The sequence below is a fragment of the Macaca thibetana genome, chromosome 2, assembly GCF_024542745.1.
Source record: "Macaca thibetana thibetana isolate TM-01 chromosome 2, ASM2454274v1, whole genome shotgun sequence".
Lineage (NCBI taxonomy): Eukaryota > Metazoa > Chordata > Mammalia > Primates > Cercopithecidae > Macaca > Macaca thibetana.
Genome location: NC_065579.1, coordinates 100,057,323 through 100,076,764, shown reverse-complemented (window position 1 = coordinate 100,076,764; position 19,442 = coordinate 100,057,323). Strand labels below are relative to the sequence as shown.

Here is a 19,442-nt window from a genome sequence, read left to right as displayed (position 1 = left end):
ACTACTGGAATGGAATGTGTCTATTAATAGCTCATAATAGGCACTAAATAATGGCAACCATCGTTATCAAATTCAACAACACTAAACAGAAATGGGGAGGTGGGATGGTAAAGGGGAAGTTTAACTGAGCTTGGAAGGGGTTAATATGCAGGGCTGAGAGAATCTGCCCTTAGGAATCTTGCAAGAAGACAGGGATTCTGCCCAAATGCCATTGCAGTGCCAAGGATAGGGAGCCTAGCCAAAGGTGAAGTTGGGCATACCCACGCCACTGCCTCCAGGCCATCCTTCCATGCCTTGGAGTGCTCCAGGTGACACACAGGAGAACCTTGCTTACTGTTCTTGACCCAAGGCTTGAGATCCTTCTGTGGGCAAATGCCTGCACATCACCTCTGGATCATCTGAGTGAAGGACTCTGAGTCCCTGGTATTTGCAATAATAGATCTCATCCTACTCTTGTCCTTCCAAGCCAGCGTTTCTAAGAGTGGTCCTCATCTGTGATCACTCCTGGAACATCGGTTAAAAACCTCAGATCCCAAGGACCCAAGTTAGACTTGTAAATCAGAATTTCTGGAGATGAGGCCCGGGAATTTGCTCAACAAGCTTCCATAGTGGTTCCAGGCATATGGAACCTTTTGAAATTCACTACTCTTGGAGAAAACCCATGCTTTTTGCATTTTTTTTTTTTTAATGGGAAAAGGTTGCTAGAGACTTTTAACTAGAAATATAAGAGAAGATAATAACAACAACGACAACAGTAATAATAACGGGCGGAGTCGTAGGGAGTGGTCGTTTGAAGCTCTACTTGAGAACCTGCAGGCGTTGGTGTTGTTGGCCTGTCTCAGCCCCCCTGATGCTCAGGTAGGAACTCCTGAAAAAAAATATGTCTGAGCCGCGCCCTATGAGACCATTGAAAGGTCTGGGATGTCCATTGCACCCTTGGGGTCGCCTAGGCCACAGGAAGTTTTGGATGAGAACTTCCCAACAATTCACAAGCCGATGCCCCGAAGCGCGCAAGCGCGGTGGCGACCCCAGGCAGCTCCAGGAAGCACAGCCCTCCGGTTACCTTCTGCAACGGCACTCAGCTCCCAAAGGTGAACGTGGCACAAAAAGGTGGGACTTCCGGCCCTGGAAGCCAATGCGCACGTGGCAGTCAACCGGTTACGCAATATTTCCTGTCGCGTGATCCTCAGGACCAATGAAAATGCATAATTGCAGTCCACGTGCCTCGGTTTCCGTTAGCAACCAGAGGCTTCTAAACAACCTACCCTCCCTCCCAGTCTTCTGTGGCCCAGCTATCCTCGGCGATCCCAGACTTGGCGGGCCACCGCCTGGCCACTCCCGTTCCTTTAGGCTGCCGCCTGCCGCCTGCCGCCTGCCGCCATGGTGAGTAGCCGGCCCTCAGGAGCCGCACCGCGCCCAGGAGAGAGCACGGCCAGGACTGGAGACACTGAACGGGTGGGCCCGGAATGATTACGTGGCCTAGTTGGGTCTGGCCGCTCCTCAGCCTCCCTGAGAAAGAGAGGCTGCACCGGGCGCGAGAGGTTCGGTTAACCGCAGCCCAAGCCCTTCTGGGGTAATCCTGGGTGAAGCCTTTTCCCAGCAGCCCAGCCGCGTCGCTTCGTTTCTCTCGCTTGCCTGGGGGGCGGGGCGGAGCCAAGTCAAGTCTTAGGTGGCAGGTGAAGAGAACTAGAGGAAACTGCTGCCGGCCTAAGGTGCGGGGCAGGGTTCTCACTCAATTTCAAGAACCTCCAGGTTTACGCACACACACACATTAACACATACGCAGGGTTCTCACTCAATTTCAAGAAGCTCCAAGTTTATACACACACACGTTAACACAAGCTCAGAGTTCTCAATTTCAAGAAGCTCCAAGTTTACACACGCACACACACACACGCATGTTAACCAGAGGAGCAGGGAGAACGAATCCAGCTTTCTGTGTGATTGAAATCCAACTTTCTGATGTGGATGTGACTTTAAGAATCCCAGAACCCTATTTTACAGCTGAGGAATTTGGGTGACATTTCCTTTGTTTTGGCTTGCTCAAAAAAGACCATTAATCCCTCTAGCGAATAAGCATGCCATCTTAAATACCAGTCACACTCAGAACAGTGCACAGCGCTGAAGTGTTCAGGAAAACGGATGAAACCAGGGTTGAGAGCACCACCTGAAATGGCTACTGAAATACCTCAGCAACCAAAATTTCTGTTTAGACAGCGTGTTCCAAGCGCTGTCTGGGAGCTGAGAAGACTCCTGTGAACTAAACGGATTGTTCCCTCCCCTTCTTGAGTTTAGACCCTCTCCACTTATTCTCTTGATTTCCCTAAAATACCAAGAGAATACGTTGAAAACAAATCACAAAAAAATTGATATCTCTTCCTGTTCTATCTTCTGTCATCCCATTCCATCAATTAACAACTGAGGCTTTGGAATCAGGCTCAGGTTCTTCATTAGTAAATTGCAGATAATAACTACACAAGGCTGTTAATATGATAAGATAATGCGTATAAAATAAATAGCGCAGTACCTGCGAAAATATTAAGCATTCAGTATCTGATACGTATTATTAAAGTATGCTCATTTTTATCATTACAGTTTCCTCCTTGTACTTCTCTTAAATTGTATATGGATTTGTGGGCATAGTTAAGAACAGGGAACCATTTCTGGTACTTTACCCACTCCTCTTCTATCTCCTTCCGCCTAAACACACATACACAATTTATGGTACAATTTCAAGACACTAGCTTGGCAATCCTCTGGCAGTATTTCTTGCTATATGTTTTCAGCTCTTTTTATTATTATTTTAACAGAATATTTCTACAACAAAATTCAAACAAATTCTGACTTCCCCACTTGGATACCTCCCATTGTTTCTAACCATTTTAGGACTGATCATCATATCTACCTCTCATTTAGCAGATAGTAAAACTAATGTCATTGGGGTTAAGTGACTTGGTAACAGACTGTTACCAAGGTAGATAGTTGCATAGCTAGAACTAAACCTGGTTTCTAATCCAGTGCTTTGTCTGTTATACCACACATCTACCTATTGCATTTCCTCTCTAATGGTTTGACGTAGATACATATATGTGTGGAAGTAAAGGTTTGTGAATAGCCGTTTCCTAGGCTGATGCTATTTTTCCTTTTGAACTCAGCTGTCCACTTTTACCCCCTTTCTTCATTCCAATCCATTTTAAAGGAAGTTTTCTGTCATTTACCCTTCTCAGTTTGAGTAATTTTTCCTTCTTGATCCTAGGACAGTCTTAACTTTCCTTGAAAGGAGGGAAAGGAATGAACAGACAGGAACTGGCCACCTGCTGGCACAAGGCACTATGCTAGGTGTTGTGCATTATAAGAAATGATTCATGCCCTCATAGAGTTTACAATCTACTTGGAGGAGCAAAACCTGAAAAAAAAAGATAATCAATAATACAAGGTAGTAATCAGCCTATGACCGTACCAAAGAAGTAGCAGAGATTATATATGCTAGCTTTTAGAGGAAGGCATATCTATAGAGTTACTGAGGGCATATTGGGAGGTGGCACAGAGTAGGTGAAACAGGTTAGGCCGTGAAGGGTGGGTAGGAATTCAGTGATGTGGTGGAGCATGTGTGTACTGACTGCTGAGAGCCAATTTTATGCATTTCTTCTCACCTCTTCATTCAGTGACATTATATTAGTGGCTTGAAATCAGCCATGATGGAAGTATTTATGCCATGGAAATCAGCAATGCTACAAATCAGGCCCCCCCTACCTAGAAAACCTGCTGTTAAATACTTACCATCACACCACTGGGTAGGATTCAGATTCTCGAATAGGAATGGAGAGAGATACTTTAGGATCAGAGTAACATGAGTGGAAGTCAAGGCAGGAAATTTTAAGTCATGTTTCAGGACTGATGAACAGACTAGTGTGGCTAAAGTCGAGTGTTCATTTAGTAGAATCCTGGGAAACAGGGTAAGAGAAAGAGTTTGGGAGGTTTTGAGGAGTAAAGAGTGTAAATTTATACTATAGACAATAATGATTAAGAATCTGTATTTGTGCTTTGTTTTTAGCAAATTGTGACATTGTTTTGTGATATTTCTAAATTGTGGGATATTCTTGCCCATATTGATGTGTGACTATCAGAGATAATATTGTCTCTAATGTAGGTAGTCAATTACTTTTAGTGCATAATAGAAATCTGTCTTGTTAGTCACAACTCAGGTGCATATGCGACTGTAACCTGTTGCACTTGGTTACCTTACAGATTTCTCTTTCGCTTCCCTTCAGCTCTTGCTGTCTCCATTCTATCCTCCAGACCTTAAAGACTTATGCCACCTAAACTGCTTTGTAAAGCTCATCAGCTGCTTAATTACAAATCCAACTAACATGGCCGATGCCTTGCTCTTAGCTGACTGCTGACCTGCTCTATTCTTTGGGTGCTAGCCCTACCTCCTTGGGCTTGCCTCTTAAATATCTGTCAAGCTGTCATCTGGTTTAAAGTACAGACCAATTAGTGGTTCTTTCCAAATCAAATATACTTGTTAAAGCTGTATTTAATGGGGTAAGGGTTAAGCTGCTATAACAGAGTTGCTGTTTTTTGCTGTAAGGTTAAGTGGCTTGAAGAATACAGAAGTTTATTTCTCTCTCACTTAACAGCCATCTTACTGCTCATCTCAGTTCAGTGACAGGGTCAGTGTCTCTCCATGAGGTAGAGATGTGGGTCCCTTTCATCTCGTGGCTCCCCCAGCCTCTAAGGCATTAATGTTGTCTGCGTGATTCAGTCAAGTCACCACCTCTTCCAGGTTTCAGAGAAACAGGGAGTGGCAGAGGTACACCCCATATCTTAAGGCCAGGTCTTTGGAACTAGACCACAACATTCATTGCTGAGAAGTAGCCAGCAGTGACTTAATTGCAAGGAGGGCAAAGAAGTGTCATCTAGCTGGGCAGCCATGCAGCCAGGAAAAAGAGAAGAATAATTTGATGGAGATCTAGCAGTCTCGACCACAGAATGTCTTATGCATTTTCATTTTTGGCTCTTTGATCAGTTCTTCAAGACTAACAATTAAATTACCTCTTTCTTTTTCAGGCAGAGTTGGGCCTAAATGAGCACCATCAAAATGAAGTTATTAATTATATGCGTTTTGCTCGTTCAAAGAGAGGCTTGAGACTCAAAACTGTAGATTCCTGCTTCCAAGACAGAACTTTTAATTACTTGAGTTATAAATTAAATGGTTAGAGCTCTAAACATGGGAAATTAGTGAGAAAAACACGACTGTGTTCATAAAAAACCCCTTTGAATAATTAAAAGAGGAAAACATCAGAAATCAAGGAGAGCAGGTATCAGAGGAGGACTCTAAGCAAACCAAATAGGAACATGGATTCTTTCTGGTAGCCAGTATGGGGGTGCCATAGCAGATGTCAGTCAATTTCTGGGATTCATCATGATCAATTATTTGCTAACAGCAGCTATACTAAGCCTCATGGATACAGGAAACAAAAGAAGTTGTATCGTGGTGGAAGCAATGAATCTATTATCAGAAATGCATGTGATAATTACAGGATTCCAGAGCTTCAGAAGGGTAGTCAGGAAGTTGCCAAGGGTTTGTGGATTAATGATTGGCTGGTTGTATTAAAGATTCCAGAACTTTAATTACTTGAGTTATTAATTAAATGGTTAGAGCTCTAAGACATGGAAATTAGTGAGAAAACACGTCTGTGTTTCATACTGAATAATTAAGAGAGAGGAAAACAGCAGGAAATCATAATGCTGACTAGTACCAAAATTGTTAGTTGATTTCTAGCATGAGATAATAAATGGTTGGACCATAGTTGATTTTTAGCAAGAGATGAATGTCATGTCAGACATAAGTGAAAAAGACCTCCAAGTGAGCTCCAGCTGCCATAAAACCATGAATGTGTCAGTATTAGAGGCCATCAGCCTTAGACCATTCAGCCCATTAAACTCATCTGGTAATCTGGTTTCCTAACCCCCAGCAGATGAAAGCAACAATTTAATTGGCAAGAACATATGTTCTATTAAAGAATATAGAAAGATTATTAATATTTTAATAAAGATTTTTGTAAAAAAATGTTCTGGTTTTTTTGAGAAGGACTAAATTCTGCTGGCTAGATGAAACATTAAAGAATTATAAAACAAATACTATTAAGTTTAACTCTGATAATGCTTTAGTGTAACTGGGTCTTGCTTGATGATGTCTTTTTGGAAGTAGGAAGAAAATAAAGCTGAGGTTGGGGTAGTTGCCCTTCATCTGCTGAGAGTCTGAGGGAGAAGGGACTTTGGAGGGTAGAGGTAGGGAGAGGAGAGGACTGTGTTACTGTGATACTGTCATTGAAACTAGAAGGCACACACGGAAGCTTTTTCAAGGATTCAGCTGTTGGGCATGAATCCTTTGCCCAGCACCATTGTTGAAGATGATTGTGGGATTTATCACCACCAATGTGACCATAGGCAAGTCACCTCCACTCTTCAAACCTGTGTTCCTATCTGTAAAGTTAGGGGATTGTAGAAGATGGCACCAAAGTTCTCTTCCAACCCAAGCATTCTCTATGTGAGAGTAGTTGTTTTTTGTTTTTTTTTTGAGACGGAGTCTCGCTCTGTTGCCCAGGCTGGAGTGCGGTGGCACAATGTCGGCTCACTGCAACCTCCACCTTCTGGTTTCAAGCAATTCTCCTGCCTCAGCCTCCCAAGTAGCTAAGATTATAGGCACGTACCACCATACCCAGGTAATTTTTTGTATTTTTAGTAGAGAAGAGTTTTTGCTGTGTTGGCCACGTTGGTCTCGAACTCCTGACCTCAAGTGATCCACCTGCCTCTGCCTCCCAAAGTGCTGGGATTATAGGTGTGAGCCACCATGCCTTGCCCTTAGAATAGATTTCTAATGCTGTTGTTGATGATGATACTCATTTTTGTGGAGTGTTCAGTGGAACTTTAAGATAAGCTAGTTTTTTATTATTATTATTATTATTATTTTGGGTCTCAAGAATGCAAAGAGGAGCAATATATAATTACCATTTATTTCCCATAGACATTTACTAACCTGTGAATAGTTCATACAGTTACTAAAATGCTAGAGAAATATTAGAAAGAAATAAGACTATGCCTTCCAGGTTACTTTTGAAATTATTAAATGTAATAAGACTGATTTCAGTGGAGTTTGAAATAAGACATTTAATACTAAAAAGTTAAAGAAAAAAGTAGATGATGGTTTGGGGAATGTGTTTGAGCATTTACTTGTATTAAATGATGTGCACAATTTAATCATTTGAATAGATGTCAAAAATTAATTGAGTTTAAATTATTTTCAATGTTTATTAATAAAGAAGATAGTTCCCAGAGAGATTTTCACTGTAATCTTTGAATTTCTTAGATTGCATGAATGTGGGTTTCTTAATTTTGTTGTATTTTGTAGATTTTTTTTGTTGTTTATCCATAAGTTTTGGATCATGGTTGTTTTTCAGGCTGGTGGAGGAGACCTTCACCATAGATGAAGTCTCTGAAGTTCTCAATGGATTGCAAGCTGTGGTTCATAGCGAGGTGGAATCTGAGCTCATCAACACTGCCTATACCAATGTGTTACTTCTGCGACAGCTGTTTGCACAAGCTGAGAAGTGGTATCTTAAGCTACAGACAGACATCTCTGAACTTGAAAACCGGTAATAAAAGTTGAACTTGCAACTGTGACAGTAGTGGCCCAAGCATGATCTTAAAAGTTAGTGAATATCTTTGCTGCATATTTTCTTGGGGCTGGTGTGTGAGAAAATTTGGGTAGGGTAACAGCAAAGCATTGAGTCACTGAGTGATCTCTTGGGTACCACTAAGCGCCCTTTTAAAAGTTCTTTGTTTCTACTGTTCCTAGGTATTACAAAGGCCATTGAGGTTTATGAAATTGCTTTTCAGGCTATCATTAATTATTTTTTACTGCATTTTTATTAGCTTGGTCAATATTACCATCTGTCTTTATAGATTGGTCAACTAAGAAATAAAGATTATGAGGCAGTTGAAAAGTCAGTTCAAATACAATAAATACCATCAATTCAATCCTGTAGCATTGGAAGTTTTCTAAATAATTGAATTTAAAAGTATACATTTATTACTTTAAAATAAGAAATATAAAATACAAAAAAAGCTTATAATATGGACATCAAGAGCTCAAATTCAAAAAATATGGTAAAACTGGTGAAGTTGAAACTCATTTTAAGAAAAGGCATGCCAGAAATCAGGAAAGACTGACCACCAAGCCCCGTGAACTACTCTAAGCACAGTCACAGCACATCAGTTCACGTGCAGAGTGCTGAAAAATGCTGAGGACAACCTGTGAGCAGGGGAGGAAAATCACTGAACTTCTGCCACTGTCAGTAGGTGACTGGTGAGAAAACTCTGAGAAGGGGGCGCTTTAGGAAGCTTAGAAGCTGACTGCTGTTAACGCTTTAAGCTTGTGTATAGTCACTTCTCATTGGCCTTTGCAAATCTTCAGATGGCACAGCTCCACTATCTGTCTTTCCTAGGAATTTGTGATACTCTTTTTCAGTAGTTACTATGGACTATTTTCATTTTTCTGAGGCTACTTTATTAAGAATCAGTTTGTGTTTTTTGAACACCTACTAACTAACAATACATATTATGTAATAAAACAATCTCCTCATAGCACCTCAGGAATACAAAGTTGACTGTAAATTTCCCTCATATTTGTATTAGCATTGTAGTTTATTTCTAGCAGTAGATATTGCATACCTAGTAGGTGCAAAGTGCCAGGTGCTGTGGATGATTACATTTGAGTCCATGTGGTTTAGGTTCTCAACCATTTGCAACTAACATTTTTGATATGGTGAAGTTTGGTCCACCTTGCTCTGTTCTCTCTGGCATGTAATGGGTTGGTACCAGTGATTTTACTCTTCTTGTGTGTGGTATAAAACTATTTTAAATGAATAATTTTTATCTTTGCTTTCATCTTCAAGAGAATTATTAGAACAAGTTGCAGAATTTGAAAAAGCAGAGATTACGTCTTCAAACAAAAAGGTAACTTTTTGGTCATTCTAAATCCGTATCTTAATAGCCAGTATTTAAAATCCTCAAGTCACTCAAAGAATTCAGAGATCCAAACTGAGAACTCTTAAGGAAAAGCATTCAATTCAAGAGTAAAATTCAAAAATTGTCTCTCATATTTTCAGGCAAAAGAAAAAATGTTTTGGAAGTAACTATGAAAAACTGCTCTTGTCTGTGATGGCCTACACATACATGTAATCCCTGAGTTCAGTCTCAATCCCACTTATAAATACTCTACTCAGAAGATGCAGAGCACAGGCTCTAGCTAGGGTCAGCCACACCTGGGTACACATCCTGGCTCTGACTTCCTGGCTGTGTTACCTTGAGCAGGTTATTTGAGGTAGCTGAGCTTCATTTTACTCATCTGACAAAGGGAGACAATACTAGTAGTTATCTACTTCTCTTTCTAATCCTTCTCGTTAATTGGAGTGACCGTTTACCATTCATTTCACAGACACACCGTAAATACTCCATTGTTGGGTAAATACGCTGAGATGAATCTATGTACATACACATGCAAAACACTTTCCTGTTATTCCTTTGGGTCATATTTCTGGCTAAGAAATTTCTGGATCAGAGGGCATGAATTATTTTATTTTTAATACATATTACTAAACTACTGTATTGTTTGTGCCAAGTTATTGTTTATCTGTAGTATACTTGCCTAGATCTTCATCAATATTATTGTTTTTCACAGAGTCTAAGGTTCATGTAGAAATCACTGTTTCAACTCCCACAAGTTAAAATTCTAGTTCCTAGATGCTAGGCTCTATATCAGATCTGGCTTTGAGCTCCTTCCTTTCCTCCTTTCTTCCCTCATTTTCCTTCTATCTATATTTTTTAAAAGATACAGGGAAGATAGGTTTTATTTTTATCTCTAACATGTGTTGGGCACTGTAGGACAGACATATCCTAGGCACTGGGAATAACAAAGGATGAAACCAACAAAAATCTCCACACCTATGGAACTGACATCCCAGTGGGTATGTTTATATATAGTATTTTCCACTTGCAAAGTGCAAGTGTTCAGTGATTATACATGCTTTATTCTGTGGTGATTTCAGTTTGGTTTCTTTATTTTGTTTCAGCCCATCTTAGATATCACAAAGCCAAAACTTGCTCCACTTAATGAAGGTGGAACAGCAGAACTCCTAAACAAGGTAATGTTATTATTTGGAGAAATGGAAAGCCTCTAATTCTGTCCTCTCATTGCCTAGGGTAGAGAAACAGAAGTGGAAGGTTTGATTCAGGTCCTCTGAGGATAAATAGTCCATTACAGTAGTTTTACTTGATGGTACCCCATGGGCCAGAAGAGGGCATACTTAACCTTCTAGAGAGCCTGAAGTAGCTCCTGATCACACCTTTTCAAGGTAAAGTGAAGAGCATGAAATTTTGGACAGCGTTTATTGATGGACATTTAAAGTTTGTGATCTACAGTAACAAGGAGAAGGGTTTTTAAGTTTCTAAAAATTATTTATCAATTAGCCGGGTGTGGTGGTATGCGCCTATAGTCACAGCTACTTGGGAGGCTGAGGCAGGAGAATTACTTGAACCCAGGCGGCAGAGGTTGCAGTGAGCTGAGATCACACCACTGCACTCCAGCCTGGGCGATAGAGTGAGACTCCATCTCAAACAAACAAACAAACAAAATTATCAGCACAGGTTGAGTATCCCTTATCCTTGGGACCAGAAGTGTTTTGGATTTCAGATTTTTTAATATTTGCATTATACAGACCCTAGTTGAGCATCCCAAATCCAAAAATCTGAAATCTGAAATGCTCCAATGAGCATTTTCTTTGAGTATCATGTCAGCACTCAGAAAGTTTCTGATTTTGAAGCATTTCAGATTTCAGCTATTTTGCATGACCCTTGTATTCTCAACATTATGCTAGATGTTATTGGAGATAAAAAGCAGTGTAATACATGCTCCCTTGCCCTCAAAAATGTAATTTTTTTTTTTTTTTTTTTTTTTTTTTTTGCGAGAGTCTTGTTCCGTCACCCAGGCTGGAGTGCAGTGGTGCAATCTAGGCTCACTGCAAGCTCTGCCTCCCACGTTCACGCCATTCTTCTGCCTCAGCCTCCAAGTAGCACCCACCACCATGCCTGGCTAATTTTTTGTATTTTAGTAGAGATGGGGTTTCACCGTGTTAGCCAGGATGGTCTCAATCTCCTGACCTCGTGATCCGCCTGCCTCAGCCTCCCAAAGTGCTGGGATTACAGGCATGAGCCACTGCGCCTGGCCAAAAATGTAATAGTTTTATTGGGAAGGTAGAACCGATGTTCTAGAAATAGAGACCAGAGAATCCTCTCCTGTGTGCTACAGGTGTCACACTGGGTAGCAGAGAAGATGCAGTTGTATGCGGATGAGAGTAGGTGGGAACAGACTCTTGGCTAAGGGAATACCTAAGCTGGGCTTTGAAGGGTGAAGACCAATTAAATTGTAGAGGAAGGAGAAATGAGTGTGTTGAGCAGGAGAAAAGAACAGGCAGTGGTCAGGTAGGAGGCAGCATGACTTGGAACAGAGTGCAGTGCTGTCTGGGCTGATGTGTTTGTTGGAGCCTAGTGAAAAATAACACAGGTGATTCGAATGTTTGAGCTGTATAAGAGCAAAGGTGTTGGCCTCAACTCAGTCAGAAGCATCTGTGGGCTTGAGCATGGTATTGAAATGATGGAGTTCTCAGGATAAGGGTCAACAGTGTGCGGTGTAGGCAGAGAATAGACCCAGGATTTGCAGGACCAACTGGGAGAGAGATAGCAGGGAAGGGGGTCTTTGGAAAAGACTTGAAAACAGAGGACTGAAAGAGGAAAGATGTGTCTGAGAAACTGAAAGAAAAGAAACTAGATGTCTTAGAGCCAAAGCTGACTCACAGATACTGAGGCTGATAGGCTGGATGAAATGGGGATATTACCAAAATATCAGTAGTGCATTTTTGAGCTATTATGTAATTTAAATTAAATTTTAAAATTAGATTTTTAAGTGAAACAAGTAATAATTTCAAATATTAAAATATTTTGGTTGATATAATAAAACTTGAATTTACTCACAAGGAAATTTTAAGACTTCAAGAAGAGAATGAGAAATTGAAGTCAAGATTGAAGACCATTGAAATACAGGTAACTGAGAAATGTTTTGACACAATTATTGAACTGCCTACAGACTAAATACTGAAAGTGTTTTGTTTAAACTTCACTATAGGCTACAAGTGCACTGGATGAAAAGTCAAAACTAGAAAAAGCACTGCAAGATTTACAACTTGATCAAGGAAATCAAAAGGTGAAACAAGTTTTAGCTATCTTTTTCACATTTTCTAAGTAGAATGAAGTTATAAACTTAAAATTAAGTCTTAGTTACTGCTCACTGTACCCCACCCCTTGCCACTCCCTGAGACGAATGCCTCTATTTTCCTGTGTTGGGACATCCTTGCCCCCGAAGGGCCTGGCGAGAACCAATGGCCTTCCCTCTGTATCCTCCAGGGCAGAGGGGACAGTTCATAGCTCACACATCTGCAGTTTCCCTGGCATGCAAGATGTCCTCGCCATTTCCTGCAATTTCCTTGGCCTGCATGATATTCTTTTTTTATTCTTTTTTTAAGTTTTCCCCTTTCACGTTGACATCCAATTACAGTGGAGGGGAAAGAAAATGAAGAAAAGTTTTTAATTGGTTTATATTTGGGTTTTATTATACTGAACATTACTTAAGTTTGCCTTTGATGAATGTGACAAAATGATTATGAATCTGCAGATGCATCTGTACCCACCGGTAATATAGAGTACAATGAAATCCAGTGTTGTAGTTCTTCACGCTTGTCTGAATGTAATGACTGAATGTCACTCTGCCTGCGGGAAGTCATTGTATGTACAGTGTCTCCTGTGGCCTTTCTGTTGAGTGTGCATGCTACAGTATGATTTCCTATGAGCAGGACCATTTGGGTAAATATTCAGTGCAGCACTGGCTTTTCTAGTGGTCATACTCTCATTGCAAATGTCTGGTAAACAATCTCAAAATCTGCTTCACTGGGCTTTTGCTAATCTTTTCTCTGAAAAATTTCAAACATACGCAAAAGTAGAGAGAATAGTATCGTGAACCCCCATGCACTCATCATTCTATTTAGCGGTTACCAATGCATGGCCAGTCTGGTTTCATTTGTACCTCTTTCTTCTTCCCACCCGCCATGTTTTTTTGAAGCAAATCTCAGACATTGAACCATTTTATCTGTAGATATTTTTAAAATAGGAGGATACTTCTTATATAGCTAATGATTTTCAACCATTATATGCCAAGGACAATAGATTTATAAAAACACGAATGTTCCAGAACAGCTTTATAATTCCTCATAAGTCAAACAATTGCAAACACATTTGGATGATGAATTTGTTTAAAAGCTTTTTGGGGCTTTGCTCCAATTTTACTATAAGATTTTGGACATAAGAACAACCAGTGAATACATGCTTTTATTAGTTGCAATGAAATAAAATCTTTTTTTCAAAGACCAGGTTTCGAAAATGAGGAAAGATTTTTTTTTTCTTTTGTTGAAAGTACTTTTTTTTTTTGGAGATAGGGCCTTATTCTGTCACCCAGGCTGGAGTGTGGTGGTGCAACCATGGCTCACTACAACCTTGACCTCACAGGCTCAAGCGATCCTCCCACCTCAGCCTCCCAAGTGGTTGGGACCACAGGCATGTGCCACCATGCCTAGCTAATTTTTTATATTTTTTGTAGAGATGGGGTCTTGCTTTGTTGCACAGGCTGGTCTCAATTTCCTGGGCTCAAGCAGTCCTCCTCCCTTGGCCTCCTAAAGTATTGGAATTACAGGCATGAGCTACTGCTCCTGGCCGAAAGTACTAAGTATTTCTTCATCCACATATTAACCAATTGTAGATGATTTTACTGTCTTATCAATACAAATGTTTTTTCTGTCGTGAATCTTACCCAGTCAAAAACAAGATCCGGGAAGAGAGAAGATCCAGTGCTTGTCTTATGCTGTAGTTGTCAAAAGTATGCAAAAATGTACATATTAATATAAAAAACTTAAAATCTTAAAAATTTAGAAAATCATGTAATCAGTAATTGGGCTCTCATATTATTTTCTTGTAAATAATGACTAAAACGTATGTCTATTAAGTTTTTGGTATAAATTATATTCTATCATTTTTTAGAATTCAGACTTCTTTAAGGATTTTTTTAAACTTGGCTTTTCAAAATGAAACCTATTTGCCATCTCAACCCTGGTACACACATCTTGGATTGAAATACCAGCAGTTCACACATCATATTTTATGTATTTGGAATTCAGCGGCTACTGAGTGTCAGCTGTGTGCAAGACACCACACACCGGGGGCTGACAGTGGACTGGCCTGCTGGTGACTCTGCAGGGGCTGGCACTTACCTAGGCTCTAGGCTGGCAAGGGGGGCTGACATGCACACACAACATAGAGCATTTTTTTCATCTCCTTTGATGTTGAATCACCATTCTAAAATAGTTATTTTTAGAATATCAACATGAAATTACATGCATGCATTTATTTTTCATAGGATTTTATAAAGGCCCAAGACTTGAGTAACTTGGAAAACACTGTCGCTGCTTTAAAGAGTGAGTTTCAGAAGACACTTAATGACAAGACAGAAAACCAGAAGTCACTGGAGGAGAATCTGGCGACAGCCAAGCACGACCTACTCAGGGTTCAAGAGCAGCTGCACATGGCTGAAAAGGTCAGAAGACCGTGTTTAAGGGATTTGTCTGTTAATGTCCAATTAACTGATGCACACAGTAGAGAGGAATACATGTGACTAAGGTAAACATTGGACAGCTGCAAATTCAGATTATTTTTTCTCAAGATATTAGCCAATATGTTCTAAAGATTAATCATTTCCAGGCACTGATATTCTTCCATCTTTGGTACTACAATATCTGTGATAAGAAGATATCTCCCCGCTCTATGGCGTGGTGAAATGCTCCTCTGTAGGTGGCTTGAATCCTGCCCCACATCCAACCGTGTTGCTCTTCTGCTCCTTCTTCCCACAGCCTGCAGAGGGATGGGGGACTGGTTTTTTTTTAAGGATTTGTATACTTTCGTCATAATTTATATAAAATATGTAGAGAGCTAGATTCTTCACTTTGGGGATTAGACTCTTAAGAATATGCCTGTAATCCCAGCACTTTGGGAGGCCAAGATGGGAGGATTGCTTGAGGCCAGGAATTTGAGACCAGCCTAGCCAACATAGCAATTTCTCTATAAAGAAATTTAAAATGTGTTCATATAAAAAATGGAAAAAAGAATATGGGAACTAAAATTTAAATTAAAAATCCTTTTGCTAAAATACACTACTTTGGGACTTGGGAAAAAAGTGTGCTTATTTTACTGGAAAATTAGTGTAATGTTTTCAAATAGATTTCTCATATCCAGGCCTTGAGTTATTTACCAACACTGTACTTGGGAAAATGTTACTATTTTATGGCTTCTCATTTGAAAGAATATATTTTTAAACTTTGGATAGTCTTAATTTTATATAAATGTGTCTTTTAAGGAAATTAGAAAATCATTAGCAAAATATTAGTAAAATTCAAGCAAAAAAAACTACATATTTTTATCACATTTGTTATCTCTTTCCTTAACTGTTTTTTTAGTAATGGGCTGACATTTTTTACTAAGCAGGAATTGGAAAAGAAATTTCAGCAAACAGCAGCTTATCGAAACATGAAAGAGATTCTTACCAAGAAGAATGACCAAATCAAAGATCTGAGGAAAAGACTGGCACAGTAAGCCACACTGATCCCACTTTGGATTTCTCTCTCTGGATTGATGTTTGTTCTCTGTTAAATCTAAGCTTGTTCCAGAGAAGTCAAGCTGGTGGTAGTTGCTGGATCATTTAGTCCAGAAGCCTTCATTTAAGGAAACTGGAGGAGCTCCAGCCTGACCTTATCTATAATGCCCACCAGGGCTTCTTTTTAGGTTCATCTAGGCCTTTAGACTCACACAGGCCTACAGTAAGCTCCTCTTGGCAATGGATCCACTTAGCAGGATGTCAGACAGGAAACACAGCAAGCTCACAGGGCAGTATTAGGCAGTTCTCTTCTCCTCAGTGGTATACTCTAAGCAGTCCAAGAACTGGTCTTACTGTTCCCCTAAGTGACAGTTTAAGTTGGAGAGAGTGAGATTTTTGCAGATGGGTGTCACAGCCAGCTTAGAAGTCCGTGTTCTACATAGGCTTAGCATCTCTTGTAGCAGTCACATGATGCCCAGTTAAGGGTATGTCCAGTTAAAAGAACTTATCGCACAGGGGGAAACCTAAAGGGGTGGCTCCTACCACGTATTTATAGTTATTCATAGTCCTCCAGGTCCAGATGTGGTCATCAGATGTTTTGCCTGGAAACTGAGTTGACATTTACCTTTATCAGAGTTCCAGGGGAGCAGAGCTAGAAAGGGAATTCAAGGTGAGATTTGTCCTTAGAGAAGTAGATTTGCTAGACCTTTACTCATATAGTCATATCAACTATTCTTGTCAATATGATGATTGAGGTAATTATACGAAGTTATCGCAAGTCTAAATGCCAAATATAGAGACTTGGAGTCTTAGCAGTGATCTGGCCTATCCTCCTACCTGATGTAAAAATCCCCTCTGAGTCACCATCAAAACAAAGTTGAATATGTCCAACTTCTATCATAGCAGTAATTTGAAGTGAGAAATATAGTGCCACTGCTTCAAGTAAACTTATTTGGTAATAACAACAACAAAAGGTATCCTGACATTGTGTTCTTAATTTATATCTCCAGATATGAACCTGAAGATTAAAACTGAAGATTTCATCTGGAAGCTGCCACACACAAACATACAAGCAGTCTCACCTCAGGCATGTATTTTGAAGCATTTTGTCATAACCCCTCTCCTTATTTTTCTAATATTTAGACTTCTAATATTTAGAACTAGAGCTCCTATTTTCAGCTAATTGAAAACAGAGAAAACCTAGTGATTCTGTCTGGTTATCCCACATGCCTCTCTACTGAGTGCTCCAGAGTCTTAGCTCGCATGCACCGAGAATTCTTTACAGCAAAGAAGAGATTTTTAGAGTGGGAAGAAAGAGGCTCATCCTTCTGCATTAGTATAAAGAGTCTATCTTTTTAATAAATGTTAAAGAAGCTAACAGGGTTTGTACTTATGCATTCCCCATGGGTAAAAATAAAGAATAGCATTATTAAAGATAGTTATTACCAAAAAAAGATAGTTATTACAAATAAATATGTCTCTTTATTTTTAAAAATGAAATCTTAATTCATTTACTCTATCTGATGATAAACTATGAATTCTTTGAAAATGTGAATTCTATCTATTATGGGTAGCGTTTACCAATTATAAGGAAAATTTACAGCAGTGAACATGAACATTCAGTTAACTTCCTCAGTCTCTCCATCTTAAAGACCATTTATCAGAGGAGATTCAGCGTTTTTTGCAGCATAACATTTCGTGAGTCTGTATTACTAATGGATAAGTCAAGTCCATCCTGCACTTCTACAGTTCAGAAAGTATCTGGACTCAGAATAAATGTAATATTTATACTTGTTTCCAGAATGTTATTTTACATTTTATGTTTAAAAAGAACACTTTTAAAAAGACATAGTCAACATAAAATCACCTATCAGACTTCAGATTGGACTTTATTTATGTGGATCTATAATAATTAATTGTGTTTTCAAGAGGTTTTACTGTATTTGTATTGGCCTGGTTTTCTCAGACGATTTTGGACAAATCATTAGAAACTGGGCATCATATCCACAGTTGTGTAAGGCAGTGACATACTGTAAGGAGAAACAAAGTCAAGTCCATAAAGCAATAATCCCTCAGAAGGAAAGTCCGTACTTTTCACATATTAATATTTAGTAATTTTTCCTGCTTCTAAAAGTAAGAGTATCACACCCTAAATGAACACTGTCTACTAAGAGACATCATTCCACTTCCACAAATGAAGATTTTATTCCAAGAAACGAGTTTACTGATTGGAGCATAGGGCTTGTTATTATTCTTATTCAGGCTTTTAGTAATACCCTTGAATTTATTATTTTTCTTATAGGCTTTTTGTTAAAATAGTGAAGAAACAAATGTTAAAGGGTAAGATAATTTCCCTGCAAAAGGACACAAAAGGCAGTCTTAAGAAGATAAATGGATCAGAGAAGGGAGAGAAGAAAATGCAATAACAAGCCAGCATTTACTATGTATTTTCTCCTCACCTCTCTCTCCATATTTAGGTCATTTACCAGTGTCTGTGCCCTTTTGGAGCTTTTGTTGAGGGCTTCATTCTCACCCTGTATTTCTTTAGCCCTAAATTGACACTCTCTCCAAAAATCCATTCCGTTGTCTGTGGACCAAGATGTTCTATGTAATTCAGAAGCAGAACTCTTGGCTAAAGGGCTAGTGTGTCCTTCAGAAACCATTCAATTACTTTCTCCGTACACCTTTGTCAGTTTGATACCAGTGAGGAAAAAAGGTATGTTGATAAGAAATCTATATTGCTAGGTAAAATTTGTATTCGTTTTCTTGATAGCAATTTTGAAATATTCTGTACAGTATGTTCCTATCGTTTAATAATAAATTCAAAAATATTTTTAAAACCTTAAAACCTAACTATGCCAAGCATTAAGATAAACAAATATGATGTTCTTTGATGTAAATCAACATGATGATTCTTTCACATGCAAACACATTTTAGTGTTTCTGGTTTGTCATTTTTGTTGTTGTTGTTGTTATTTACTCTATACCCTTAGCAAAATTACAGTTTTAAATTTTTATTGTTTTTAATAGTTTTCCAACTTTAAGATTTATCCCATTTAACTGAGAAAGAAAGCCTTTTTCATATATATATATGGAATTTCTAAGGATGTTGGTTTGAGCCTTGATTAGACTTTTAATGTGCTAAGCCAGACAGGCAGTCTGTACATTGGTGGCCATCACAATGCAGCTTTGGTTTAATATAATTCAGGCCTGCTGCTGAGTTATGCACAGACTTTTTGTTGACCAAAATAAAATGTAAAGGGTTTTCTTCTGTTTGACATTTTAGTGTTCATTTTTTCTCTTTTATGTATTACATTTTTAACCTATATTAAATAAATGTTTAAATGATCATTTGCTTATGTCTTATAAAACTCAGCATAAGAAAAATACTGCCCTACCTTGACTGTGTAATCTTATTTGCTAAAGCCTTTGCTGTTAATTATTTCCATTCTGATTAACTGAAAGAGATTTATAGAGATGCTTAAATTTTAAGCCCTTGGTGCTTTTAGATATATACTGGTTGCAAAAATTTGGCATTAATGATTTCCCTCTGCTTATGTGTAAATGCCTGTGTTCCAAAGCTTTGCCACTAGATATTCAAAACGTAAATGGTCACGTAAGCCAGTCTTCC

The 19,442-nt window shown here is 39.0% G+C and overlaps 1 protein-coding gene across 3 annotated transcripts; it reads left to right on the top strand.

Annotated features, from left to right (window-relative positions):
- The first annotated feature begins 1,186 nt into the window (after window positions 1–1,186).
- LZTFL1 (leucine zipper transcription factor like 1) lies at window positions 1,187–19,160 on the top strand. 3 transcript variants are annotated; one of them, XM_050780534.1, is made up of 11 exons: window positions 1,274–1,383; window positions 5,071–5,200; window positions 5,306–5,321; window positions 7,464–7,658; window positions 8,961–9,021; window positions 10,137–10,208; window positions 12,097–12,162; window positions 12,245–12,322; window positions 14,582–14,758; window positions 15,703–15,806; window positions 16,822–19,160. In XM_050780534.1, exons 1-11 carry the CDS (start codon window positions 1,381–1,383, stop codon window positions 16,838–16,840), a joined length of 921 nt encoding a protein of 306 aa, XP_050636491.1. In that variant the 5' UTR covers window positions 1,274–1,380; the 3' UTR covers window positions 16,841–19,160. The 3 variants fall into 3 exon arrangements, 2 of the variants coding, with proteins under 2 accessions (XP_050636490.1, XP_050636491.1); XR_007723490.1 differs by lacking the exons at window positions 5,071–5,200; window positions 5,306–5,321 and having other exon boundaries at window positions 1,187–1,383; window positions 16,822–16,898; window positions 18,114–19,160; XM_050780533.1 differs by lacking the exons at window positions 5,071–5,200; window positions 5,306–5,321 and having other exon boundaries at window positions 1,187–1,383.
- Window positions 19,161–19,442: the final 282 nt, after the last annotated feature.